The 25,753-nt window shown below is 44.3% G+C and overlaps 1 protein-coding gene across 14 annotated transcripts in view; it reads left to right on the forward strand.

Moving 5' to 3' along the window:
• Nucleotides 1–16,252, forward strand: part of LOC110506675 (transcription factor SOX-6) — a 201,810-nt gene extending 185,558 nt beyond the window's left edge. For 10 of the 14 annotated variants that reach the window (XM_036964052.1, XM_036964055.1, XM_036964054.1 and 7 more), the window contains 3 exons: nucleotides 7,392–7,634; nucleotides 8,978–9,194; nucleotides 10,299–16,252. In XM_036964052.1, coding sequence (XP_036819947.1) covers nucleotides 7,392–7,634; nucleotides 8,978–9,194; nucleotides 10,299–10,611 — 773 coding nt within the window. In that variant the 3' untranslated portion in view covers nucleotides 10,612–16,252. The remainder of the gene's footprint in view (nucleotides 1–7,391; nucleotides 7,635–8,977; nucleotides 9,195–10,298) is intronic. The other 4 variants (XM_036964059.1, XM_036964060.1, XM_036964061.1 and 1 more) reach the window with 2 other exon arrangements.
• Nucleotides 16,253–25,753: the final 9,501 nt, after the last annotated feature.

Genomic DNA, 25,753 nt, shown 5'->3' on the forward strand with positions numbered 1-25,753 from the left:
GCTGATAGCATGCGAGAGGAGATGGAGGAGACAAAAGTAAGAGCTATACTGTGACATGCAAGTGCTAACATGTCAGCTGTTAGTTCCTTTACACACACATAGAAATGGAAGAATTCAAAGCATCCAACTGGCATGTTATTGTTTAATTAGCGGACTATGAACCACGGCTTGAATAGAGGCACTGAGCACTGCATGTGTCATATCTGTCCATACACTGCATATTTCATATCTGTCCATAAACTGCATGTTTCATATCTGTCCATACACTGCATGTTTCATATCTGTCCATACACTGCATGTTTCATATCTGTCCATACACTGCATGTTTCATATCTGTCCATACACTGCATGTTTCATATCTGTCCATACACTGCATATTTCATATCTGTCCATACACTGCATGTTTCATATCTGTCCATACACTGCATGTTTCATATCTGTCCGGACACTGCATGTTTCATATCTGTCCATACACTGCATGTTTCATATCTGTCCATACACTGCATGTTTCATATCTGTCCGGACACTGCATGTTTCATATCTGTCCATACACTGCATGTGTCATATCTGTCCATACACTGCATGTTTCATATATGTTCATACACTGCATGTTTCATATCTGTCCATACACTGCATGTTTCATATCTGTCCATACACTGCATATTTCATATCTGTTCATACACTGCATGTTTCATATATGTTCATACACTGCATGTTTCATATCTGTCCATACACTGCATGTTTCATATCTGTCCATACACTGCATGTTTCATGAGGGAGAGGCCCTATTGTCATCAGTAAATACCTTTAGTGAGAGGTGTTTGATTTGATCCCACTGGGCGGGGAGCAGGGAGGGCTTGGCAGGTTGGAGTGATTGTTGCCTGCTCACTGAGGCAGATCCTCCTGAGCAGATTCCGGGGTGACAGTCGGTGTTGCCCTCAGAACAACGCGGGGGGGGGGGGGGGGGGGGGGGGGGGGCAGCATAGCCCTCTGGCTCTGCTCGGCACAGGGTCCAGTCTGAACCTGCAGCTCACAGGTGTCATAGGCTGCTGGGCTTCACAACACTCTCTTCATTTTTTTCTCCTTTCTTTCCCTCTCTCTTCTTCATTTTGCCTCCATCTCTGACTTCTTTCTCGTTTCCCTCTTCTTCTTTTTTTTCTCTCTCTCTCTCTCTCTCTCTCTCTCTCTCTCTCTCTCTCTCTCTCTCGCTCTCGCTCCCTCTCCCCCTTTCTCTCTATCTCTCTCTCTCCCTGCCCCCCTCTCTCTCTCTCTATCTCTCTCTCTCTATCTCCCTCTCCTTCTATCTCTCCCTCTCTCTCTCTCTCTCTATCCCTCCATCCTTCTCTCCCTCTCCTTCTCTCCCTCTCTCTCCCTGCCCCCCTCTCTCTCTCCTTCTCTCTCTCTCTATCCCCCTCTCCTTCTCTCTCTCACTCTCTCTCACTGTCTCTCTCTCTCGCCCTACCCCCTCTTTCGCTCTCTCTCCCTCTCTCTCTCTCCTTCTCCCTCTCTGTCTCTCTCTGCAATTCATGCTGCTCATCTTCAGTGTCTGTGGGAGAAACAAATTAAAAGCAGATTCTCATATCGCTCCGTCACATTGAGCTGCAGGCCTCATGAATCACAATAAATGTGATTAAGCAGCCCTCCCCCCCCCCCCCCCCCCCCTCCCTCCCCAGCCCCAACCCTGGGAGTTGCCCTGTCACTGCTAAACATCTGTATTTATTTATACAATCACACACCTAACTAACTGCTTCCCGAACGTGCTGCTCCTCCCCCAAAAATCAATTAATGCTTGTTTGTAAATGTCAGAACAGTGTTGGGTGTTTTATTGGAGAGAAAACAGCATTGTTGTAAATTGCATGTTACTGTTGTGGGGTGATGCTTGGTGAGCTTTAGGCCCTGCTGCTGCTGCCAGCTCCCTCAGTGGCTGCTGCTGCTGAGAGGGCGGCAGGGACCTCCCATGTGACCATACACAAGCACTGTGGCAGGGACGGATGCGGTCCTCTGTCCCCATGGAGTGGTGGCATCATGCGGCTCTTAGCACCCGCCTTCTAGCCCAGGGTCAGGCTCATTTCTGCTCTCAGCTCCAAGTCCCAACACTGACAGACAGAGCCCTCAGCCCTGAGCTGGTTCTGAATCTGGGTCTGCTTAGCTCGTCAGCACTCCGTTCCACAAAGCCACCAGGATGTTATAATGCTGTTTAGAAGAGCCATAGATTTCCCTTTCATGGCTTGCTGGTGCAGATACGAACTGGAGAAGAAGTTCTCCTCCTCGTCTTCCGCCTAGCGAACCAGAACCCAGGGCTTCACGGGCCTCATCTCTAATGAACTGATTGAAGTGGTTTGTTTCCTGGCGCTGGTGTCAGGGTGGCGGGCCGTGTTGTGTCCCCCTCCTCGTAAGAGGCTCACCTCTGCCCGTATGCATGCATGCCAGTATATAAATTGCTGAATCAGTGTCAGTGGCAGAGTAATGGCACGGGGGGCATCGTAAATTAGAGCGAGCCATCCCGGGGCGCAGACACTGGCTGTCGTGTCTGAGTGAGCGCTGCGCTCCTGCCCTAATGAATACCTTCATCTGGCCCGGCAGTCAGCAGATTGGCCTACGTTGATGGATACTGTCAGCCCCACGCCACACCACATTTCATTGCACAATAAACATGGCTGTCAAAACCAAACAAAGTGAAATCAATTCATCCTGTACAGTGAGTGCGTGCTAAATGAAATGAATGTACTGTGGGGACGGTGCCAGCAGAGGTAGTGTATTATTCCTGAATCCTGACGGCGTAAAGCAGGGAGGTAAAGACATATAGGTTTTTCTCAACCAGGCACGTGTACAGGTATGTGTGTGTTAAAGGGGATACTTCGGGATTTTGACAATGAGGCCTTTTATCTACTCCCCCAGAGTCAGATGGACTAGTGGATACCATTTGTATGTCTCTGTGTCCAGTATGAAGGAAGTTAGAGGTAGTTTAGCGAGCCAATGCTAACTAGCGTTAGCTAGCAGATACCCATAGACATTCAGTCATTACGCTAGCAATTGCGCTAGCGCTAGTTAGCAACTTCAAACTGTACCCAGAGACATAAAAAGGGCATCCACAAGTTGACTCTGGGGAAGTAGATAACGGGCATTGCTAAAATCCTGAAGTATTCCTTTCAGGAGAGATAGAAGAGAAGGTGTGAGAGGATTTTCTGTCTTGTGTGTATGTCTGTTGAGAAACAGGCTTTTTACATCAAGTTGGAGAAGAAAGGCTGGGCTCTAGAAGAGCTTGTTGACCGGGGTCTCTCCCCAGGGCTCTGAAGGAGGATGATCATATGAACAGTATGGTGCAGGCCAGTCTGAGCCAGAGAGGTAGCTATATCCATCCATGCACAGTGCAGAGCAGGCAGATGACAGCCGTCTGACCGTCAGATGCCTGATATGACTGTGGCTCTGAGACTGTTCCCTGGCGGAGGCTAAATGACAAGAGCTGAGTCCCCAGGGCTCTGGCTGATGTACCGTGACGGTGTGAAGAGGCAAATTGCTCTGGCCTCCCAGATAAAGGGAAGCCTTTCTGGATCATAAATGTGTCGGTATGACTGTTAAACATGAGCTGGTGTAAATGGATTTGGAGGCCCTATATGGAGGCACAGCCCAGCGGGGGCCTGGGAGAATAGGGCCTCCTGCTGGACGGCCGGACCTCAGTCGGAGTCCCCCCTGAGTCCCAGGCCTCGCTCCTAGAGATCAGGCCTACCACCACAGGACCTCCATCCCCTTATCAGTTTGGACATGGCTGTCCACCCCAAGCCCAGCGGGATGTGTGTGTGTGCGTGTGCGTGCGTGCATGTTGTCTCTCACCTACTGTTTCCTTAAACACTCTCCTATAGATAGTTAAAGCTCTATCTAACGTTGAGCCAGTCCTGTTCTCTCCATGTCTTACTTCAGGGCTTATCTCTGTACTGTGCTGAATAGAGCCAGTGAAGGAGTCTGTGGATAGTGAATTAATCACAGAGTAGCGCTACATTCCATTACTCATTAACAGTTTGATTTTGTTTATCAACTGAAATAATACTAGAAATCAAAGTGCAGGTAACGTGTGCCAAGATGGAGGGCTAGGAGAAGATCCTAATGAGAACACTTCACATGTGGATGATGAAATATGCATGAGTCATCCTAAGCTTTCCTTTCCAGATTTTGGATCATTAAAGATGGATGGTAGCATATGGAAAGCTTTTTTTGTCTTATTTTTCAAGCCTTGTTTATCAACATGTTTTTGTTTGTTTAAATATTCATACGGCTTTTATTTAATTCTTTCACATCTTACATATAAAAGGAAGCAAATGCGCATGCAAACAGAAATCATTATCAGGCTGATGTACAGTTTAATACGGAGAGAGGGAAAGAAACTCTTCTCACATGCTGATTGTGAATGGCCTGATTGAGAAACAGCACTTTACTGAGGAGTTCTGTGTGTGTCGGTATGCTCTCATCTCACACTCAGTATGTGCAGGTTAGAATGGGCTAAAGCAGAAGAATGTTATATTATATTAAGCACTTGGCAGAGTCTCTTCCCTCCTTGATTGTATTTTTCTTAGAAGGACTGCCTCACGCTCCATATTTGTTATTTAAGTTGGCATTCGTGCTTGTTTTAAAGAAACTTCTGGAACTTCAGTTTGAAACGTATGGGGCTGAGTATAGAAGTGTGAATGCTTGTCGAGCCCCAGACAAAATATTTAACATGCATTTAAGTCATGGTTCTCTTCTTTTGGGTTTCGATATATGTGTTGATCCGTAGGGTGGCTCCCCTGCTCTCACAATGTCCCCTTGTTCTACATTCAAAACATGCTCGTCAAATCCAGTCGTCAGAGCCAGTCTGGTCCAGTGGAAAGGAACCTTGAGAACTCAATTTCCTTCACCTTGTAGTGTAGCACCAACCCTACCCCTGTTCTGGTCTCAGTCCAGCCCCAGCACCAACCCTACCCCTGGTCTGGTCTCAGTCCATACCCAGCACCAACCCTACCCCTGGTCTGGTCTCAGTCCAGCACCGACCCTACCTCTGGTCTGGTCTCAGTCCAGCACCAACCCTACCTCTGGTCTGGTCTCAGTCCAGCACCAACCCTACCCCTGTTCTGGTCTCAGTCCAACCCAGCACCAACCCTACCCCTGTTCTGGTCTCAGTCCAGCACCAACCCTACCCCTGGTCTGGTCTCAGTCCAGCACCAACCCTACCTCTGGTCTGGTCTCAGTCCAGCACCAACCCTACCTCTGGTCTGGTCTCAGTCCAGCGCCAACCCTACCCCTGTTCTGGTCTCAGTCCAACCCAGCACCAACCCTACCCCTGTTCTGGTCTCAGTCCAGCCCCAGCACCAACCCTACCCCTGGTCTGGTCTCAGTCCAGCACCAACCCTACCTCTGGTCTGGTCTCAGTCCAGCACCAACCCTACCCCTGTTCTGGTCTCAGTCCAGCACCAACCCTACCTCTGGTCTGGTCTCAGTCCAGCGCCAACCCTACCCCTGTTCTGGTCTCAGTCCAGCCCCAGCACCAACCCTACCCCTGTTCTGGTCTCAGTCCAGCCCCAGCACCAACCCTACCCCTGGTCTGGTCTCAGTCCAGCCCCAGCACCAACCCTACCCCTGGCCTGGTCTCAGTCCAGCACCAATTCTACCCCTGGTCTGGTCTCAGTCCAGCCCCAGCACCAACCCTACCCCTGGTCTGGTCTCAGTCCAGTACCAATCCTACCCCTGTTCTGGTCTCAGTCCATCCCCAGCACCAACCCTACCCCTGGTCTGGTGTCATTCCATCCCCAGCACCAACCCTTCCCCTGGTCTGGTCTCAGTCCAGCACCAATCCTACCCCTGGTCTGGTCTCAGTCCAGCCCCAGCACCAACCCTACCCCTGGTCTGGTCTCAGTCCAGCACCAAGCCTACCCCTGTTCTGGTCTCAGTCCAGCCCCAGCACCAACCCTACCCCTGGTCTGGTCTCAGTCCAGCCCCAGCACCAACCCTACCCCTGGTCTGGTCTCAGTCCAGCACCAACCCTACCTCTGGTCTGGTCTCAGTCCAGCACCAACCCTACCTCTGGTCTGGTCTCAGTCCAGCACCAACCCTACCTCTGGTCTGGTCTCAGTCCAGCGCCAACCCTACCCCTGTTCTGGTCTCAGTCCAACCCAGCACCAACCCTACCCCTGTTCTGGTCTCAGTCCAGCCCCAGCACCAACCCTACCCCTGGTCTGGTCTCAGTCCATACCCAGCACCAACCCTACCCCTGGTCTGGTCTCAGTCCAGCACCAACCCTACCTCTGGTCTGGTCTCAGTCCAGCACCAACCCTACCTCTGGTCTGGTCTCAGTCCAGCGCCAACCCTACCCCTGTTCTGGTCTCAGTCCAACCCAGCACCAACCCTACCCCTGTTCTGGTCTCAGTCCAGCCCCAGCACCAACCCTACCCCTGTTCTGGTCTCAGTCCAGCCCCAGCACCAACCCTACCCCTGGTCTGGTCTCAGTCCAGCCCCAGCACCAACCCTACCCCTGGTCTAGTCTCAGTCCAGCACCAATCCTACCCCTGGTCTGGTCTCAGTCCAGCCCCAGCACCAACCCTACCCCTGGTCTGGTCTCAGTCCAGCACCAATCCTACCCCTGTTCTGGTCTCAGTCCAGCCCCAGCACCAACCCTACCCCTGGTCTGGTGTCATTCCATCCCCAGCACCAACCCTACCCCTGGTCTGGTCTCAGTCCAGCACCAACCCTACCTCTGGTCTGGTCTCAGTCCAGCACCAACCCTACCTCTGGTCTGGTCTCAGTCCAGCACCAACCCTACCTCTGGTCTGGTCTCAGTCCAGCGCCAACCCTACCCCTGTTCTGGTCTCAGTCCATTCCCAGCACCAACCCTACCCCTGGTCTGGTCTCAGTCCATCTCCAGCACCAATCCTACCCCTGGTCTGGTCTCAGTCCAGCCCCAGCACCAACCCTACCCATGTTCTGGTCTCAGTCCATTCCCAGCACCAACCCTACCCCTGGTCTGGTCTCAGTCCATCTCCAGCACCAATCCTACCCCTGGTCTGGTCTCAGTCCAGCCCCAACCCAACCCTACCCCTAGTCTGGTCTCAGTCCAGCACCAACCCTACCCCTGGTCTGGTCTCAGTCCATCTCCAGCACCAATCCTACCCCTGGTCTGGTCTCAGTCTCAGCCCCAGCACCAACCCTACCCCTGTTCTGGTCTCAGTCCAGCACCAACCCTACCCCTGGTCTAGTTTGATTCCAGTGTCAGTCCCAGTCTCAGCCCCAGTCTCAGTCCCAGTCTCAGTCTCAGTACTAGTGATGACAGCCCATTGGGTATGGGGGTTGAACGTGGCTCGTGGCAGTTGATTAATTGCTCGCCTCGCTCTCTCTTCTCCTTCTTGTTCCTACTCTGGTGTTTCCAGGGTGGAAAGCTCTGAATGGCTCTGGTACCGGAGCAGATAAACCACAACAGTATTATTGTTGGCCTACAGGAGGTGCCAGCACAGCCGAGGCACGGGTCTACAGAGAAGCCCGGGGGAGGAACAGCAACGAGCCCCACATCAAGAGACCCATGAACGCCTTCATGGTGTGGGCCAAAGATGAGCGCCGCAAGATCCTCCAAGCCTTCCCAGACATGCACAACTCCAACATCAGCAAGATCCTGGGTACGCCTTTCTTCTTTCTCTCTCTCTCTTCCAGCCATACCTCTATCCTTCATCCAGCATTACAGAGTCTGTTACAGTCTGTTAGACTTCCTGTGTTAGATTATGTTTAAAAAAATTCTGACCAAGTTGGAAGGAACAGGATCGGATTTGCTCAGAAAGTCAGGAAACTGGCATGAAAATATATATTTTTATAGGTTTGTTGAAACTAGCGTTCTTAGGGTTGTCAATGAGAATTTTGTCTCTCCCACAGATGCTGAAAAAACAGTCCTTATACAGTTGATACTATCAGTTTACTATGAAATGATCTTGTAGGCTTTCGTTAAAATGAAATGTTCCCTATTAAGCACAATGAAGTGAAACAATAGCAAGTGCCCGAAAGCGGCTTCCCTTTTGAAAGCCTGGTGTAGTGTACTCCTCCTCAATAGTCCCCCCCCCCCCCCTCTCTCTCCCACAAATCTCCCCTCAGCTGGATATAAACACTAGGCTGTTTAGCTGTTGGCAATAGTGATAAACGTGTAGTGTTTAAACCACTATGTTAACAACAAGAAGAAACAGAACGCCATTCATGAAACAGTGGAACACTGTGGAGGCAAATTGCCTGACGGACAGAATCAAATACGTTACTGTTGGTGATGTGAGACCCAGCGGTCTGGCGGTCCAGAGCTGAAATCTACAGTCGTTCATTAATATGTCGAAAATATTTGTTCTCCGTATAAAAAAGTCAATTTTTTCTAACTGCACATTTGATGCAGACAGGGTATAACTTAAAACCTTTGTAACAGTTTTAATCTCTTAATGACTTTTATGCTCAGCTGCCAGCTGAAGCCCACTGTGGTTAATACCTGTCTATGTGGACATAAACATTTGTAGCCCGGTACCAGTGGGAATAGGGGGTGAGGCGGAGGGTGGCATGTTGTCTGATTCGCCACAGTGGCTCAATCAGCCCTGGCTTACAGATGGATTTACCACCATGTCACTGCCGTCAGTGTTTGTCATGAAAAATGACAGTGGTTAAATGGGTCTCGTCCCCACTGCACTGAGAGTCCATAGATCACAGCTTTTAAAAGTGGCTTCACCCAGGCAGGAGCAGGACACACTAGAGATCAGCTAGAGACTATTTACAGGCCCACAGCCCAGCCACTGGCCAGCCACTGGCTTTATGGGTTTACATGGTTACTACAGAGACCACCAAATAATATACTGTATCCACAATGGAATCTCCTATTTGCATTGATATATCTATTGTTAACTAATTATTCCAAAGTCCTTTTTACACCTCTGTAGTGAAAATGTACATTCAAAGTGTATGTTTTACTGATATCTGTGTGTCTGCTGTGTTACAGGCTCTCGCTGGAAGTCTATGACCAACCAGGAGAAGCAGCCGTTCTATGAGGAGCAGGCCCGTCTCAGTAAGATCCACCTGGAGAAGTACCCCAACTACAAGTACAAGCCCCGGCCCAAGAGGACCTGCATCATCGACGGGAAGAAGCTGCGCATCGGCGAGTACAAGCAGATGATGCGCTCGCGACGGCAAGAGATGAGGCAGTTCTTCACTGTGGGGTAGGTGCACAGTGAAGAACGCCAGGCTTAGAGCACAGGCGCGACACACACACACGTAGACACACAGCTAAATGACTATTCTGAAATCAGTTGGCCTTTTGCCTGAGAACAGACTCTCTCTTCACTGTGCTTACACTAAAGATGGTTGTAGTGTGTCTGTAACTTGTCACACTAAGCCCCTGACCTTCGAATCAACCCATTTCATCAACCTGTTAAATCATGTATGTTACACAGCCCTCAGAATAGATGAATAACGTTTTGACTACTTTCCCTTTTCCGTAAAAAAGAAAACGTGTTGTTTTTTTCTCCACGTGTAGTGATGACGGTGGTGATAGTTCGTCGTACGCAATTTCCAACCGATTTGCGGAACATTACTGAAACCCCAAGTCAAACACATTTCCTCATCCACCTTATTGTCAAGTGTTTTTTAATAGTAGTGATTTATCAATTTGAAACAATAGCCGACTGCAACAGCAGAGAAAGAGATGCCAACATTATTACAGGATGTAAAGCATAAGTATAGGTTTACAGAGGGCTGGAGGGCAGCTGTCTGGAGTTTAACTTCCTAATTTACTGCGTGTGGTCAGTAAGGAGAAGGCTTCTCCAGGTGTTCCCTCATCACCCGTAAGCTATACGATCACTGGAGTATCAATCACTGCTAAAACACCAGATGAGAGAGAGAGAGAGAGAGAGAGCGCACTAACCACCAATCGGCTTTATGTTACCAATAAACTGGGTGCAATTTCAGAACGACCCAGAACGGTGCTGTTCTCCCAAATCATTTTCACAGAACCATTGGCTGAGAACACACCTCTGTGGAGAACAGTTAATCCAGCTTGCTCGCTCAGTTTAAGTGCTGAAGTGGAGGTGTCTTTAGGGTTGTCCCGAGCAGCACACACACTGTCAGCATTCTTTCCATTTGCTCATCCCATGTGATTCTAATTGTTTTCCTTTATATATATTTGAAGTAAAGCCTTTTTCCATCTAAAAAATAACACAGAACTCATATTGTAACGAGAAGTAAGTCTGGATTTTAACGATGAAACAGGAACAAACTTGTCTAATGGTCTCTCTCTCTCACTGTCCTTCATTTTCTCCCTACAGGCAACAACCGCAAATCCCCATCAGCACCAACGCCGGCGTGGTCTACCCTGGGGCCATAACCATGGCAACGACCACACCCTCCCCTCACATGACGTCGGAGTGCTCCAGCGCCTCAGCAAGCCCGGAGCCGACCATTCCCGTCATCCAGAGCACCTACAACATGAAGATAGAGCCCAGTGCCATGTTAACCAACGTCCCCATCATCAACGGAGAGGTAGATGAGATGGACATGTACGAGGACTTTGACGAGGAGCCCAAATCGGACTACAGCAGTGAGACTGAGACACTGGAGCCCATCGTCAGCGCCAACTGAGGCCTCTCAACACACGAGCCGAGACATACACACATTCGTACTGGAGAACCATCCCCAGGGCGGAAGACTGACTGAAGGAGGAGAAACAGAAGAACAAAAAAGTACAGAACAAAAATAAATGGTTCTGTTGATTTATGATTTAGGAGCCTGCATGCATATGTGGCTCCGTCAGAATCAACAGCTAAAGGTCTTAAATGTTTCTTACAGTGTGTGAAGCAGTTTGGGTTAGTTCCTTTTGTTTTTTATTATCTCATCGTTTATTTTGAGTGTTTTCTTCATGGACATTTACACAATTAGGTTATTGCCTGTACAACTTTGGATGACAGGACTTGAAATGTACCGTTTGATATGAATCCATAATTCTTACAGTCTTACTTTTTTTCTTATGGTATACATATTTTTTTCTCTTCAGTTAAATGCTTTTAATAGATTTCATTACTGTTTTTGATGGGAGTTATATATTCTCACTCAGGTATGCTGTGCCAGCCAACAGCTTGTGAATGTTTTAAATCTGAATTTATTTGAAACTATTTAGAAAACAAAATATTTGGAAATTCATATTAACTAAAAACAAACAAACAGAACAATTCCACAATTCTGAGACATAATCAGACTCCCTTATTATTAATTGTATTAGTATTATTATTAGAATAATTATTATTGGTATTATTAACATACTGTACAATTTTGTGCAGATGTGCCAAACATTTCAAGGGTTCTTTCTCTTAAATAATTTGTTTGAGTCTCGAGGGAGAGACTCGAGTCTTAGACAATCTCTTAATATCTTAGTGCGGCCTCAAAATCCAGTTTCTTTATATACCTTCTATATTGAAACACTCAGGAATCTGGAGACAGTGTGCTGTGTCTAGGGCAGGAACAGGAAGTGATGCAATAGCTTCAGATGTGGTTGTTCATAATGGCAGCTGTTCTCCATAGAGACCAATGCGGTGACCAACAGGCCCTTCTCTCCCTGTCCCTCTCCAGCTCATGTCACCAGCCCAGTCTAACACAGAGCACTATAACACTCCCCTCACACTCTCTGCTCATTCTTCAACTCAGTCTTACCAAGTTCTTAATCAGAGTGATTGTAATCAGGCCAGAATTCCAAGGGGCCAAAGGCATCCAATCTGTGGGATTGGAAAGGCAGCGAAAGGCAGCTTTGGGGGCATTATAATCACAAATTGCTGTTTTACAATGTGTAGCTACAGTACATTTGGTTGAACACTTTAGCCCCTACTGGGGCGGCAAGTTTTAAAGTCTTTGGTCTTTCTTTTTTTGTTAAATCTTAAGTATTTTTTCGACATTGTAAATCTAAAATTGACACGGGAAGGTCTTAAAGCAGAGTTAACTACTGCAGCAGTCTTAAGAGAAGAGGCAGTGTGTGAGGGAATAACATCGTGGTTTTATTAAAGGAGGGTTACAGACAAGGTATTACATTCTAACAAGTCATATTAAACACAACAGTATTTCATTCATAAGCCACACCAGATCTGAGATGGTGATTCTCTACATTCATGCACTTAGATATTAACACTTACTACTTCATTTTTCAACTAAGTTAATATTTTATATTGAACAAAATTTGTGTTGTTTTATAATGACCAGTTGCCTATTTTACATAAAGTTAAACTTAAGTATTTTAGAGCAATTGAAAATGCACTTCTGTATTTTATTTACATACAGACAACGAATATGAAATATAACACAATCAATCAGCTCTTAATCTTGTGACAATCAGTCACAAACTGAAAGTCCTTTACCTCTTGAATGGTTATTTTATTAGTTGAACAGATCCCAGGTTGTTACCTATGGAGAAACAGCTAGAGATGGCCAGCAGTCAAGGCCTTACTGTCCATAATACAGCCCTCCTACAGGCCAGAAGGACTAAGTACCTCCCTCTCTGCCCTGCCCCTGCCCTGTCTCGACCCCTGCCCATGGCAACCCCCACACCCAGGGGGTGCCATCTGGAGTGGCACGCAGTGCGAGGCTGGGGAGAGGAGAGAGGGGGAACAATAAGGACGGGGCACGTAGCGCTTATTGTGCTCTCCATCAAAGCACAGACAGTGAGGCCTCCACCCCGTCTCCCGCCCTGGCCCAGCCACTAGGCGCTGGCGAGCAGATGGAACAAGTACATCAAGCTGTGGGGGATTATTAAAATGACTGACGAGTGGATATCATCTCAAATGCAGCATTATTAATGCATGAGCCCGGCTATTCTCCTCCGTGCCCTTGAACCTGTCCATTTCAGACCAAGCCCAGGGGTTTAAAATGATCTAAATGGCTGGTCACCAGCGCTGGCTGTCTGCATGGCCAGGACTCCCTCCTACTGCTGGTCACTGCATTACTCTCCCAGGTCTAATTGATACAGATGGCTCTTTAGTACTTTTAATTTTACATTCAGAGCTGGCTTTTATTGTGTTGTGTCCACGTTTGAAAGCATTTATCTTAAGTCTTAGAAGTTTTTAAGCACCTCATTATTAATTTCCATTTCAGTTTCTTTTTCTTTTTTTGGTTGGTTGGTTTCTTTGTTGCTATTGTTGTTTTAAGGTACAATGCTTTTTTCTAGGATTTCCTCCCATACACAAACCTAAACGGATTTCCCTCCAGGTCCACATGTCTAGGTTTTTAAGCTGTTACTTCTGTTTGCTGGTTGATTGGTTGATTTGTACGTGATTTGTACATATTTCTATGTCCATGCCAAACCAATTCAGTGGGCTGGTAGTTACAAAAGGACTGTTGATAGGACTGAAACTTGACTGCGCTTGTATAACAAAAAAATTACAAAAAAACGAAGAACTTATATCTCGCAAGGAGTCAAAGTGTTATAAGCACTGGATATAAATTGTATTTTTATCAATTCTGACTAATGTGAAGCTGTTGTACCAGAAAAAAACCTGAATGAACAAAAGTCACAACGACTTGGACTCGTGGGCTCGTTCTCACAGTTACCAGATTTGAATACTTTTTCAGTCGACTTGTTTTGTTTATTTATGCAAAGACATGTGTAGTGAATGAACACTTTGTCTAAGCTCCAGGGCCACCAAGGGGAGAGAGACAGCGCGCGAGAGAGACTGAGCAGTAAACTCGACAGAAGGCTTGCATAGTAACTGGTTAGCTGAGAAACACCGGATTTCAGACACGCATTTTATTGGTCACATATGTTTTGTGTTGTATATTGTATTTGAAGCTATATAGTGAGTATAGACATTTTATTGTATTTATTAGCCACTGTTGGCTCTAAAATTGTCAGTAGAACATAATGAAAGGACAATCAGAGAGAAAAAAAAGATGTTTAATGAATTGGAGCTTCATTTTTCAGTAAATTCACCATTTCATTATAGATTTTATTGTAAATACAACATAGGAAATAGAATTATATTTTTGTTCATAAGTACTTAGTGAAGTATAAGTTATGTATTTGACTGTTATTTTTTTCTTCCTTTTTTTTTTTACATCAGTGTATGTGGATCCATGTTCTTAAAACTGACAAGTCACTGTACGTCATGTAGATGCTGAATATTTCTCCCAGTTGAAGAGAGCAGTATTGGACGGTTGAGGAGAGCGGTATTGGACGGAGCTGTAGCTGAGATAGACAGACAGGCCTCTTCTTGCTAGCGTTTCAATGACCTCCCTCAGACAATTCAAGGAGCCAATCAAAACCCAAGCTGTATTCCTTAGCCTTGGACATTAAGGACAAACATTTTTTAAATAAATAACTTCATTTTTATTTAATTACATGCACAGCCGGTACAAATAAAGTACTCTGTATCTTTCATAGGGACAGTGCTAAAATTCATCTGAACAACAAGCCGTTAAGATGTATATGTTTTTATTATACAACTTGCGTTTGCAATCATGACTCAATCCTAGACATACCTTATCGCTTGTGTTTTGTGTTTTTCACAGCCCTCAGTGGTTATACTGTTATGTGTCAAATTTGAACGGAGAGGTTGATAGTAGCATAAATTAATAGCTACATTTTAATTGCACATCTGCATGCATTTGTTACATTTAAAATTAGAATGACACAAGAGGATGTTATTCATTGGCAATTTTACACAAATGAGGTTCTTGGGGAGCTGAAAATGAAGGGAGTGTGCAAATATTTATTAGTTTTAACGTGGCACAATGCAGAGCCACTTGTGTGTATTCTAGGCCTATACTCTTTTTGTCCTTTTCTATGTGTTGCTGACCTTTTTAAAGGTAGCCCATCCAGCCATCAGCAAAGTGTAGTCATGACCTTTTCTATGTGTTGCTGACCTTTTTAAAGGTAGCCCATCCAGCCATCAGCAAAGTGTAGTCATGACCTTTTCTATGTGTTGCTGACCTTTTTAAAGGTAACCCATCCAGCCATCAGCAAAGTGTAGTCTTGACCTTTTCTATGTGTTGCTGACCTTTTTAAAGGTAACCCATCCAGCCATCAGCAAAGTGTAGTCATGACCTTTTCTATGTGTTGCTGACCTTTTTAAAGGTAGCCCATCCAGCCATCAGCAAAGTGTAGTCATGACCTTTTCTATTAATCCATCTGTCTCTCAGCCATGTAAATGCGAACAAGATTCAACAACTGAAGACTAAGCTTGTATGCTGTTTCAATAACTTAACTTAACTGTAATTATATTTTCTGTCATTGAACTTTGTGATGTATATGGTGGGAATGTTCTCTGTGTTAATTTAATTAGCACAATTCACTGACATGCTGGACTGACATGCTAGCTGCTGTTCAGGAGTGTAAAATTTGCTGTTGGGGACAACTTATACAGTTGTCAATGGTACTTTGCTTTCTAGATTTATTTTTTGTCTCTCAAGCAACACTGTGTGTGGCTCTTCTGTCGCTGGGGCTGTTGCTGTTTTGAAACCGCTGGCAGACTGATACAGTTTTCTGCGTAGAAATCAATTTCTTGGCAGGTACCTAGGCCCACGGCAGGTATTGTTAAGGGCGTAACTAGAGAAAATTAAATAGTGTCTGTTGCTGCTTTGAAAAAAGTTTTAATTCTGAAAATGTAAATAGTTTATCATAATATCTTGTACAGTCCAGTGTAAAGTTTTTAATTGAACTTTAAAAAAAGGTTGCCATCACATTTGTGTTCACTTTCTTCTTCATACAGTACAAAAGGACAGCTACTTGCTGAGGATATTATTGTTAAATTTAAAAAAGGAGAAGGTACTAAAATATTTTATTTTGCTTGGCTTCAAAATGTAAACCAGCAAGTCTTTGGTTTCCATGTGCAGTATTGACGTGAGGTAAACTTAAGGTGAAATAATTCTACAGTGGTATGTATTGGAGACCAGTCTCCTCTGTGTTGGTAGTATTAATACACTATATCAAATAAAATACACCAGGTGACTGACACATTTGGGTGTATCTAGGCACCTTAGTAATGTGTGCAAATATCTAGGTTGTGTTCCCCACAGGATGCATTCAGGCATATTGTAATGTAACATCATCTTTCTGTATGTACTCAATCCATTGATGTAACAAGGCAGGAATGGGTTGTTTAACTGCCTGTTTAAGCTCATTTACCTCAAGAGTTTCCTCCTTTTGCGTAAAAGAGTAAGAAATTGTGTGACAAAGTCCCACCATCACTCCCATCTTTTGTACTGCTGTTGACACTTACAAATTAAAGAGACATTTTGTTTTAAGATCCGAGTCTCTATTTTGTTGTTGTTTGTGCGTTGATTGTCCATTGATTTCTCATGCAAAAACTACATTGATTTCTCATGGTACTTTTTTTTAAGTCATAGTTTATCATTAGAATGAGTGCCACAAACTGATTTTAACATTAACTAATGGTAGAGATTATATTATTGTATGGTATCCGTTTTCGGACATCCTCAACCTCATGCCTAAAATATCATATGTTACTCAAACAAAGCAAAACATTTATGTTTATTACCTTTTTGTCTCAAGACAATGATGCTGTTTTCTGAAACCCTGCAGCATCCCAGCCCTCCGGTCCAATGAGAAGAGACCATTAGGGAGACAGAGAGAGTATGCAGTAAAGGTGTTTAGAGGACCTGTGACCTATCGCACAGGTAGACATTCAGAGGGCAAGGCCCAGTGTGTGTGCTCCTGCAGCCAGACACAGACAGGTTTATGTGCCAAGCAGGGCCAGAGGAAAGGTCAGGCAGAGAGCGATCAACTCAGACGATGTGTGGTCATTTATCTCCTTGGATCCCTGCCATCCATGGCTCATCATCATCTTGCTAGGCCTAGGGTTGAGGGTAACAAGATGGAGTCATTTTTAGGCAAGGTTTCAGGAAACAACAGCCTTTCAGAGGTGTTTGATTCCAATACAATTTAACAACACTGTGGTTTTATATTTCTTTTGAGATTACGTTTTTGATATACACTACAGTTGTCATTGTTTCGAGTTGATATACACCTGCAGTCATTTCTCTGCTGCCATAAACAGTCTCTCTTTCCATTCACAATAAAACTATTTGCAGTTATGGTGAGTGATATATCAGGGCTGTAAATAAAATCATATCCATGGTGTATACGGTTCAGCAGGGAGGAAAGCTGCTTTTCCTTTCTTCAAACTTCTATTTGCTGGAGTAAAAAAAAGAAAAAATAACAGGAGCCTGGAACAGGAGCCATTTCCAAACATTTTGGAAAAGCATTTAAGAGTGTCTTTTGTTTTCTTCATCAATCTTTTTTTGTTGTCTTTTACCAGTGTTCTGCCTGTGAGCTGTCTTCCTGAGAGGTGTTTTCCTGAGAGCTGTCTTCCTGAGAGCTGTCTTCCTGAGAGCGTAAAAGCCCCAGTTTAACTGCAGTATGTATAATAGACGCCTCTGTCAGCTCTCTCCAGCAGAAGCGCCCAGCGGTAGATGGAAAATTAGACATATACCGCTGCACAATAAATCTTATAGTAATTCCCAAGCTTGCATTACGAATAATGGCCAGGAGAAAGGCCTGTGCTTTGTGTATTTCTCTTTAAGTTACTGTGCATGGGTGTGTAGGCGTACAACATTAAAAAGATGCTGGGCCTGTGACATTTTAATCTTGAGTGAAAGACAATAATTCTAATTTCCTTTGGCCCATATTATTTATCTTCGATTGTGCCATACTTTTTTCTACGCTTGCCAGATGGGAGAAGGGGGTCGGGGGGTTTAAGAGGTCTAGTGAGGTATGGAGACTAATGCCACTGCCTGTAAGTGGCCTGTTTAGATTAACTGTCACAGTGTTACTACAAATGTAGGTGTTTGGGCTGCAGATAATAATTAATACAGTGTTGCTTCTGCTTCACACTGGCAGGACTGCAATTTCACCACTCCGATGACTAAACATTGTAGAGGGGAGGCGTCTGGAACAATATTTTACTGTTCTGGAGTCCCTGTCTGCCTTGCTCTCCAACGGCATGGCCACTGAGCCTAGTGAATCAGGCAGAGAGCGCCGGCTCCCCAAGCACAGCTGCTATTTATCTGATTTTCTCATTAGACTTGACTCATGACTTTATTGTAGGCCGACTGCCTTTGGCAGAGCTACTGCAATGCTGAAGTATTACTCTCTCTCTCTCTCTGAGCAGTTTGAGTGCTGCTCTCCCTGGCGATCTGCAGGTACTTCAATCTATGTATGGTTTTACTCTGTCAATCTGACTATTAAAGGAGAATATTTTATGGATTTCATGATAAAATTAATTTCAATACTTTTGGGAGTGAGACACACTGACGGACCAGATACCCAGCATATGTATCCAATAGAAATACACTGAGTGTACAAAACATTGAGAACGCCTTCACTTTCCATGACATAGACTGACCAGATGAATCCAGGTGAATGCTACAATCCTTTATTGATGTAACTTGTTAAATCCACTTCAATCTGTGTAGATGAAGGGGAGGAGACAGGTTAAATAATTATTTTAAAGCTTTGAGTCAAATGAGACACGGATTTTGTATGTGTGTCGTTCAGAGGATGAATGTTCAAGACAAAAGATTTAAGTGTTTTTGAACGGGGTATGGTAGTAGGTGCCAGGCGCACAGGTTTGTGTCAACAACTGCAACACTGCTGGATTTTTCACACTCAATGGTCTCCTGTGTGTATCAATACATTTTTTATTTTTATTTCACCTTTATTTAACCAGGTAGGCCAGTTGAGAACAAATTCTCATTTACAACTGTGACCAGGCCAAGATAACGCAAAGCAGTTCGACACACACAACAACACAGAGTTACGCATGGAATAAACAAACGTACAGTCAATAACACAATATAAAAAGTCTATATATAGTGTGTGCAAGTGGCGTAAGGAGGTAAGGCAATAAATAGGCCATAGTAGCATAGTAATTGCAATTTAGAAAATTAGAAATAGAAATACTGGTGTGCAAAAGAGAAAAAAAGACAATAAAACAATATGGGGATGAGGTAGGTAGTTGGATGGGCTATTTACAGATAGCCTGTGTACAGCTGCAGTGATCAGTAAGCTGCACAGAGAGCTGATGATAAAGTTAGTGAGGGAGATATAAGTCTCCAACTTCAACGATTTTTGCAATTCGTTCCAGTCATTGGCAGCAGAGAACTGTAAGGAAAGGCGGCCAAAGGAGGTGTTTACATTGTGATAGACTGCATCCAGTTTGCTGAGTAGAGTGTTGGAGGCTATTTTGTAAATGACATCACCGAAGTCGAGGATCAGTAGGATAGTCAGTTTAACGAGGATATGTTTGGCAGCGTGAGTGAAGGAGGGAGGCTTTAACTGTGACAGCTTTCCAATCTGCAGGAATCTCAGACTATACGAAAGAGCGGTTGAACAGACTGGTAATAGGGGTTGCAACAATGGCGGGGAATGGTCCCCCACCCACATCCAGTCGACTTGACTGGATGTTTGAAGCATTGGAGTCAACATGGGCCATCATCCCTGTGGAACACTTTCGACACCTTGTAGAGTCCATGCCTCAATGAATTGAGGCTGCTCTGAGGGCAAAGGGGGGGGGGGGGGGGGTGCAGTTCACTATTCGGAAGGTGTTCCTAATGTTTGGCATAGTCAGTGTGAATTGTACGAAGAAGGAGATTTCAGCACTGCCAGGAATGGCCAATATGAACAATGTTGAGAAAACCCAAGAAGATAACCACTCATTATTATGACTATTGAGATATGAAATGTCTTTGTAAATTGGTGACGTCAGTTCAGATTTCTTTGTACAAATTAATATATTGTGTAGATAAGAAGAATTCCCTCAGAACTTTGACTTGGCTTCCCTCTCTGAGTTATCGGACATGCATACATATGTAAGGACGGCCCAGGCCCTCAGCCATTTTTTAATCCTTGGAGGTGAAGGACTTAAGAAATCTTGCTAATTTCACAGATGGTTTAAAATAGATTAGTGTGGAGTAGCAGCTCCCGGAGATGGGCCGACCCTCCAGGCTCCCTGTGCAGCTGCCAAAACTCTGCACCGCCGACACTCGCAAGTGCCTTCCAAAAGTCCTGCAAGGTTAAACTCAAACTTTACCATCCTAATGCACCACCTGACTAGTGATTTACTGTATCTCACCTCTTTTGTGCTCTCTCACATTCTCTCTGTCTTGAAGACGTACGATGAACTTCCTATGTCTGACTGACACGTGCCTCTCTTATTTGAGAGCTTTATAATGCAGTAGACTTGCCAATTCCAGTGGCAATTAGTTTTTCTAGCTTCCCATTGGCATGGGTTGCCAGCTGTTGTATATGGCAGAACATGGACACATTCCTCTGAGTATCCCAGGCTGTGGTTCAGTTTCCGCCACACAGTAAGAAATCATTATCATCTTGTGTTTGTTCTTTGTTTATTTTTTACATTTTCTGGCCTCAGTTACTTTCAGAAGCCTTCTCCAGATTGTTTAGATTGTGTACAGATCCAGAGTTCTGAGTTCTTGTGCTTGGGAAATAGAACCCCTCCCTCATTTTCTATCAAAACAATGGCTGCAAGCACAAAGGTCCTCACATTGAAATGAATGACCTCACTTGGCTGAGAAAGGCCATCTTTAATTGTATAACTTCTGTCCTGCCCCATCAATCGTTTGGCACAATGTGTCTGAGAGCCAAGAATCTATAAGGGAGAAAGGCGAGTCTGCATGGTGTGCTGTGCTGGGTTGGCCAAGCCCGCTGATAGAGCCGGGCCTTGTCCGAGAAGGCAAGACACAACTCTGGCCAGGCTCAAAGGGCCCAGCTTGGAGTTAATGTGGGAACACAATGGGTCTGGGTGAAAAACTCGACATGGTTTTGTTGGACTTGTCATTCCTCAGTGCATAGCTGTGAGGAAAGCCTAGGAACCATCTGAATGTTGTTTGTGATTTTTTTAATCAGCCATATTTGGGCCAGCTTTCACAAGGCCTTTGTGAGTAGGTTTTAACAATGGAAAGACACTTTGAGAAGTGACACACACTATGGCTGCGGCCAGACCTTCTTGGACCTGCCACATTGGGGGGTTGGCTCCAGAAGGCTGACATCATGACACAATGGGACACAAGCAGTTTTCAGCAGCTATCACAGACATAATGTATCAACAATTCACAACATTTTATATGGAAATTCTTTTAAAAAACTGATGTAAAACACAATACTAGAGTGATACTGATCTGAGGGAGTGTTGGGAACAATTTCCAAATTCCTTGAGAGACAAAAACTTGGAACTTATTTAAAAGGAGTGCAAGATAGAAGTTGTAGGAGCATCCATTTTCAAAGAGTAAGAAAAAATAGTGGGTGTGCTTGTGTGGATAAGCCTGCCTTTATGTTTACTTAGTTGTGATTATATCATTTGACATTGCAAATATGTTTGTGTTTTTCTGTGTAAAATCTGACTTTCCGAGCACGGTTGTTGGGCACATTGGTTTGCTAAATGAACTTTTGAAAAATCCACATGGGACAATATTTCAGAAAATGTAATTTTACATACTGTTTCACATCATTGCATCTCCTCAGTGTATTTATCTCTCAAAGCATTTGACTGCATTTCTTTGGGGAAGAATGAATACGTAATGGATATTTAAAAGCATCTCGGCTCCCTCTGCTTTTTGCAAATTTAACAAAATAAAGGTTCCTATGTTGGCATGTGTTATTATCTCAAAGCCATCACTCAGCTCTCTCATGCATACGTCAATTACTCAACCACACCTTTATGAATATGTAAATGTAGGCAGAATGCTTCATTAATTAGTAATTCATGCATTTTTCACGAGCCCAATACATTGCCAATGTAGTCTGATGAATTAACAGCGAGAACTCTGAAAAAGGAAGGTTTTCAGTGGTTCTGAGCAAAATCTGTTATTTGTGTTTGTCAATGTAGAGCAGGGAAAAACATCAGTATCATTCATGTACTACTGTGGAGCTTGTGTTTGGTTATCCATGGATCTCTGGTGCATGATATGCCTTGGGGGTTTTGGCAGTGTCTCTCTCTCTCAATGTAGAAATGTTGATAAAAAATGATGTAAATTTTGCCATTGCCTTCTGAACTGTATCTCATCCTGGGGGAAGCAGCACTGGTGCCATGGTTACTGCTCAGGACCAGGAGGGCTCAGTACTTGTATCCACAACCTGGACTCAGACTTAGATGTTACATAGTAAATGCAAATCCGGAACACTCTGATTATTATGATATGTTACGTTTCGTATTGTATGTATTAATTTGTTGATGTCCTTCATCCATTTTGTATGTTATGTTTTACGAATTACAATTCATACAATATGCTACGAATTTGCAAAACTTTTGAAATGTTACGAATTACAATTTGTTGTAGCTAACGTTATCTGTGTGTCTAATGTTAGCTAGGGGTTAGAGTTAGAGGTTAAGGTTAAGGTTAGGGATAGGAGTTAGGTTAAAGGGTTAAGGTTAGGGTTAGGGAAAGGGTTATCTAACATGCTAAGTAGTTGCAAAGTAGCTAAAAAGTAGTAGTTGCAAAAATGCTAAAGTTGTCCGTGATGAGATTCAAACACGCGACCTTTGGGTTGCTAGACATCCACCCTACTTTCGTTTTTGTCTTAAGTGTTAAGAAACCTTCTGTCTTGTCTAACCATACCAAACCTAACATGTCATAGTAATTTGAGTGTCCCAGTTTACATTTATTATGTTACGTTTAGTCTATGAGACCAGGCTGAATTAATAAGCTTACGAGGACATGGAGGCCTGATCCCACTCTGAGTTGTTTTATGAATCCAGGCCCAGGGTTGTCCTGATAGGGGAATGAACCACAGACGGAAGCCTGGGACAGCGAGGACTAGGGAAAACAGTTTGACTTCTGAATACTGGCATAGTGATAGGGACCGTTGAGAACTCTTTGGCACCAAACTTGCAACCCTCAGCAGTGCACTGGCATATTGTCATTAACTGAAAACCTGCCCCTTTCCCGCCTTTGTTATTTGAAGAAATGTGTTGATCCAATATAGTAAAGAAAGAAAATGCGAATATAGTTGCATTAAATTATTGCAAAATAATGTGCGATTATTGTGGATAGCAAATCTGTCTTTTTGATTAAAAGTAAAGAAAAATATTGTATTATGATTATGCCAGAGAGCCCGAGCTTTAACATAACCAAGTCTCCTGAAACTTAGACCCATAATGTAGTTGGCTAACAAAATACAAAGGGAGATAACTGGGCAGCAGGTAGCCTAGCTGCTGAGGAACGCTCAACTTCGTTCTCTTATATCGAGGCGGAGCTGAGTTTTGATAACTGGACCCAGGATTTGCAAGCAACAACCTTGAGTCACCATCAGTTGATTCATGTAAAAATGTAATTCTGAAAACGCTTACCTGTACCTACTTATGTTTGTCCTTTACAGCTGCAATCCTTCCACAGGGTGCTGAAATCAAAACTTGAAGTGAATATAACCCCCGACTTTTTATTTATTTGTGTTGCTCAGCTCAGCGTGAATGTGCATGTGCCAATTGAATCAGTGTTGTTGTTGCTAGCAAATCCAGAGTTGAGCATTCCTCAGCTAGCTGCCTAGTAGTTAGAACGTTGGGCCAGTAGTTGATAGGTCACTGGTTCTAATCCAAGGCTGACAAGGTGAACAATCTGTCTATGTGCCGTTGAGCAAGGCACTTACCTCTAATTGCTCCAGGGTGCTGATGAATGGCCAACCCTGCTTGTGACCTCACTCTATGAGGGTGTCTCAGGGAGAGTGGGATATGCAAAAAAACACATTTACAATTCACATACAGTATTAATACATACGTACATGTGTGAAATAGCACAAATATAAGCACCCACCAAATTATTATTATTACCGATAACACTAGAGAGGGATCTATTACTGTAGACAAGTGCAAATTATAAACATGTTGAAATGCTCACCAAGGCCCTCTCCAGCCACCATCTGTAAAGACAGATAGGTCAACCTGCACAGCTGAGGAAGTGAATATTACAGCACCTCCGAAGCATCTGGTCCACACATTAACATTCACTCCATTCACAGAGAAAGTGTTAGTGTGTGTGTATTGTGTCTCTGTGTATGTGTGTAAGACTGTGTGTGTGTGTGTGTGTGTGTGTGTGTGTGTGTGTGTGTGTGTGTGTGTGTGTGTGTGTGTGTGTGTGTGTGTGTGTGTGTGTGTGTGTGTGTGTGTGTGTGTGTGTGTGTGTGTGTGTATGTGTGTGTGTGTGTGTGTGTGTGTGTGCATGTGTGTGTGAATGCTTGTCTTTTAAGTCCTTGTAAGCCGTAATATATTCATTAGATAGACCCACTTGATCTTATTTGTCTTTGATAATCACTTGAATTAAACAGACTGTGTTGGGTGTTTGCTTTGGGGACCCCTGTACTAGCAGCACTATGAATGGAGACATGGTCTTGTTGACCTGCGTTGACTCCAGGTCTGTTTGGCTGAGTGGATTTTAGATGAACCTCCCTATTAAATCATGAGGCTTTTCTGGAGTAGATGGAGGAGACAGTGGAGGATATACTATGGCAGCAGCGCATGTTGGCTAGCGTACATTCCAGGCACCATGAATTTAACATGAAAGCTACAGACAAGCGCACTGGGATGTTGCCTTTCCTGTAGGGGATTCCAGTCTGCTACCTCTTGGATGCAGCCACTTTGTTCCTGCCTCCCCATTGGCCCAGGCATACAGTATATTTATGTAAATGGTAGAGGGGCTCCTTAGCTGTAAACATGAGTGTACTCAGAGGAGAGGGTGTCAGGGGACCTCTGGAGCAGGAAATATGGGGTGGCGGGCAGGGGGTTAAAAGAAACAAACAAATGTGCCATCATGATAATGTATAACACTTTACAATTCAAAAGTGCATGCATTAAATCATTACGCTGGATTATTTTAATAAAACTGTATTTGTTTTGAATAATGGGGCGAGTGGGGTTTTGAGCTGTCAGATTTAAATGCAGTGCTTTCTCACAGGGCTTTCTCTGAGATATGGGCCTGTGAGTTGAGCTTGGCATGGATGTGGGGAACACACATGATCAAATGTGTTCCAAGCAATGGCTAGAAAAAAAGGTCAGCAACAACCTACACTATGAAGTCCATTGTTTGCATTGATCATCATGATTATTTCAGTTATATGTGTGTTGGAAGCTATACTGATGTGTGTTTGGGTGCATGTCATGTGTTGGTTGATGAGAGTCTCCTCTCTCAATAGCAGATTCAGGATGGGTATGAAAACATTTCCACCTGCGGTGGTTTCTTCTATCAGCTGCCCCCATTGGCGCTGAAATGTAGCTGTATACTGAGGGTGTAGAGAGACAGAAAACGTGCAGACGTATCCAAGTGCCATGTTATGGCTGAAGCTTTGACTGGTCTTCCTGCAAAGGTTTATGACATCTGTTTCTGTAGCGTCTCCTCCATGTTTTTGGGGCCTTTCTCCTCTCTGAAGACATGGTGGAGCTGATGAGAAACTGATCTATGATTAAAAGACGGAGCCAGAGGAATTAACATTGTCTCCCCTCTGCAAATTCAACACATTCTGTATTCCATAGAAAAATGATATTCCAGAAAGCTTGTCAAGCATTCTGATTATCACTATGCAATCATACAGATGCAAGTGATATTAAATATTCATCCATTTGCTTCCTTGAGGAATAAGGGTGATGGAAAAATCTTGGAAGTTGTTTTCTGTTTTTTATGATTGTTTTAACAAAGCTAAAAAGCTGTGCTGGAAATGTGAAAATGTGCATGCAGACAGAAAAAAGTTTTGTGGGTAATGGATGATAACCGTAGAGGTGTGTCT

The sequence above is a fragment of the Oncorhynchus mykiss genome, chromosome 26 (assembly GCF_013265735.2).
Source record: "Oncorhynchus mykiss isolate Arlee chromosome 26, USDA_OmykA_1.1, whole genome shotgun sequence".
Taxonomy (NCBI): domain Eukaryota; kingdom Metazoa; phylum Chordata; class Actinopteri; order Salmoniformes; family Salmonidae; genus Oncorhynchus; species Oncorhynchus mykiss.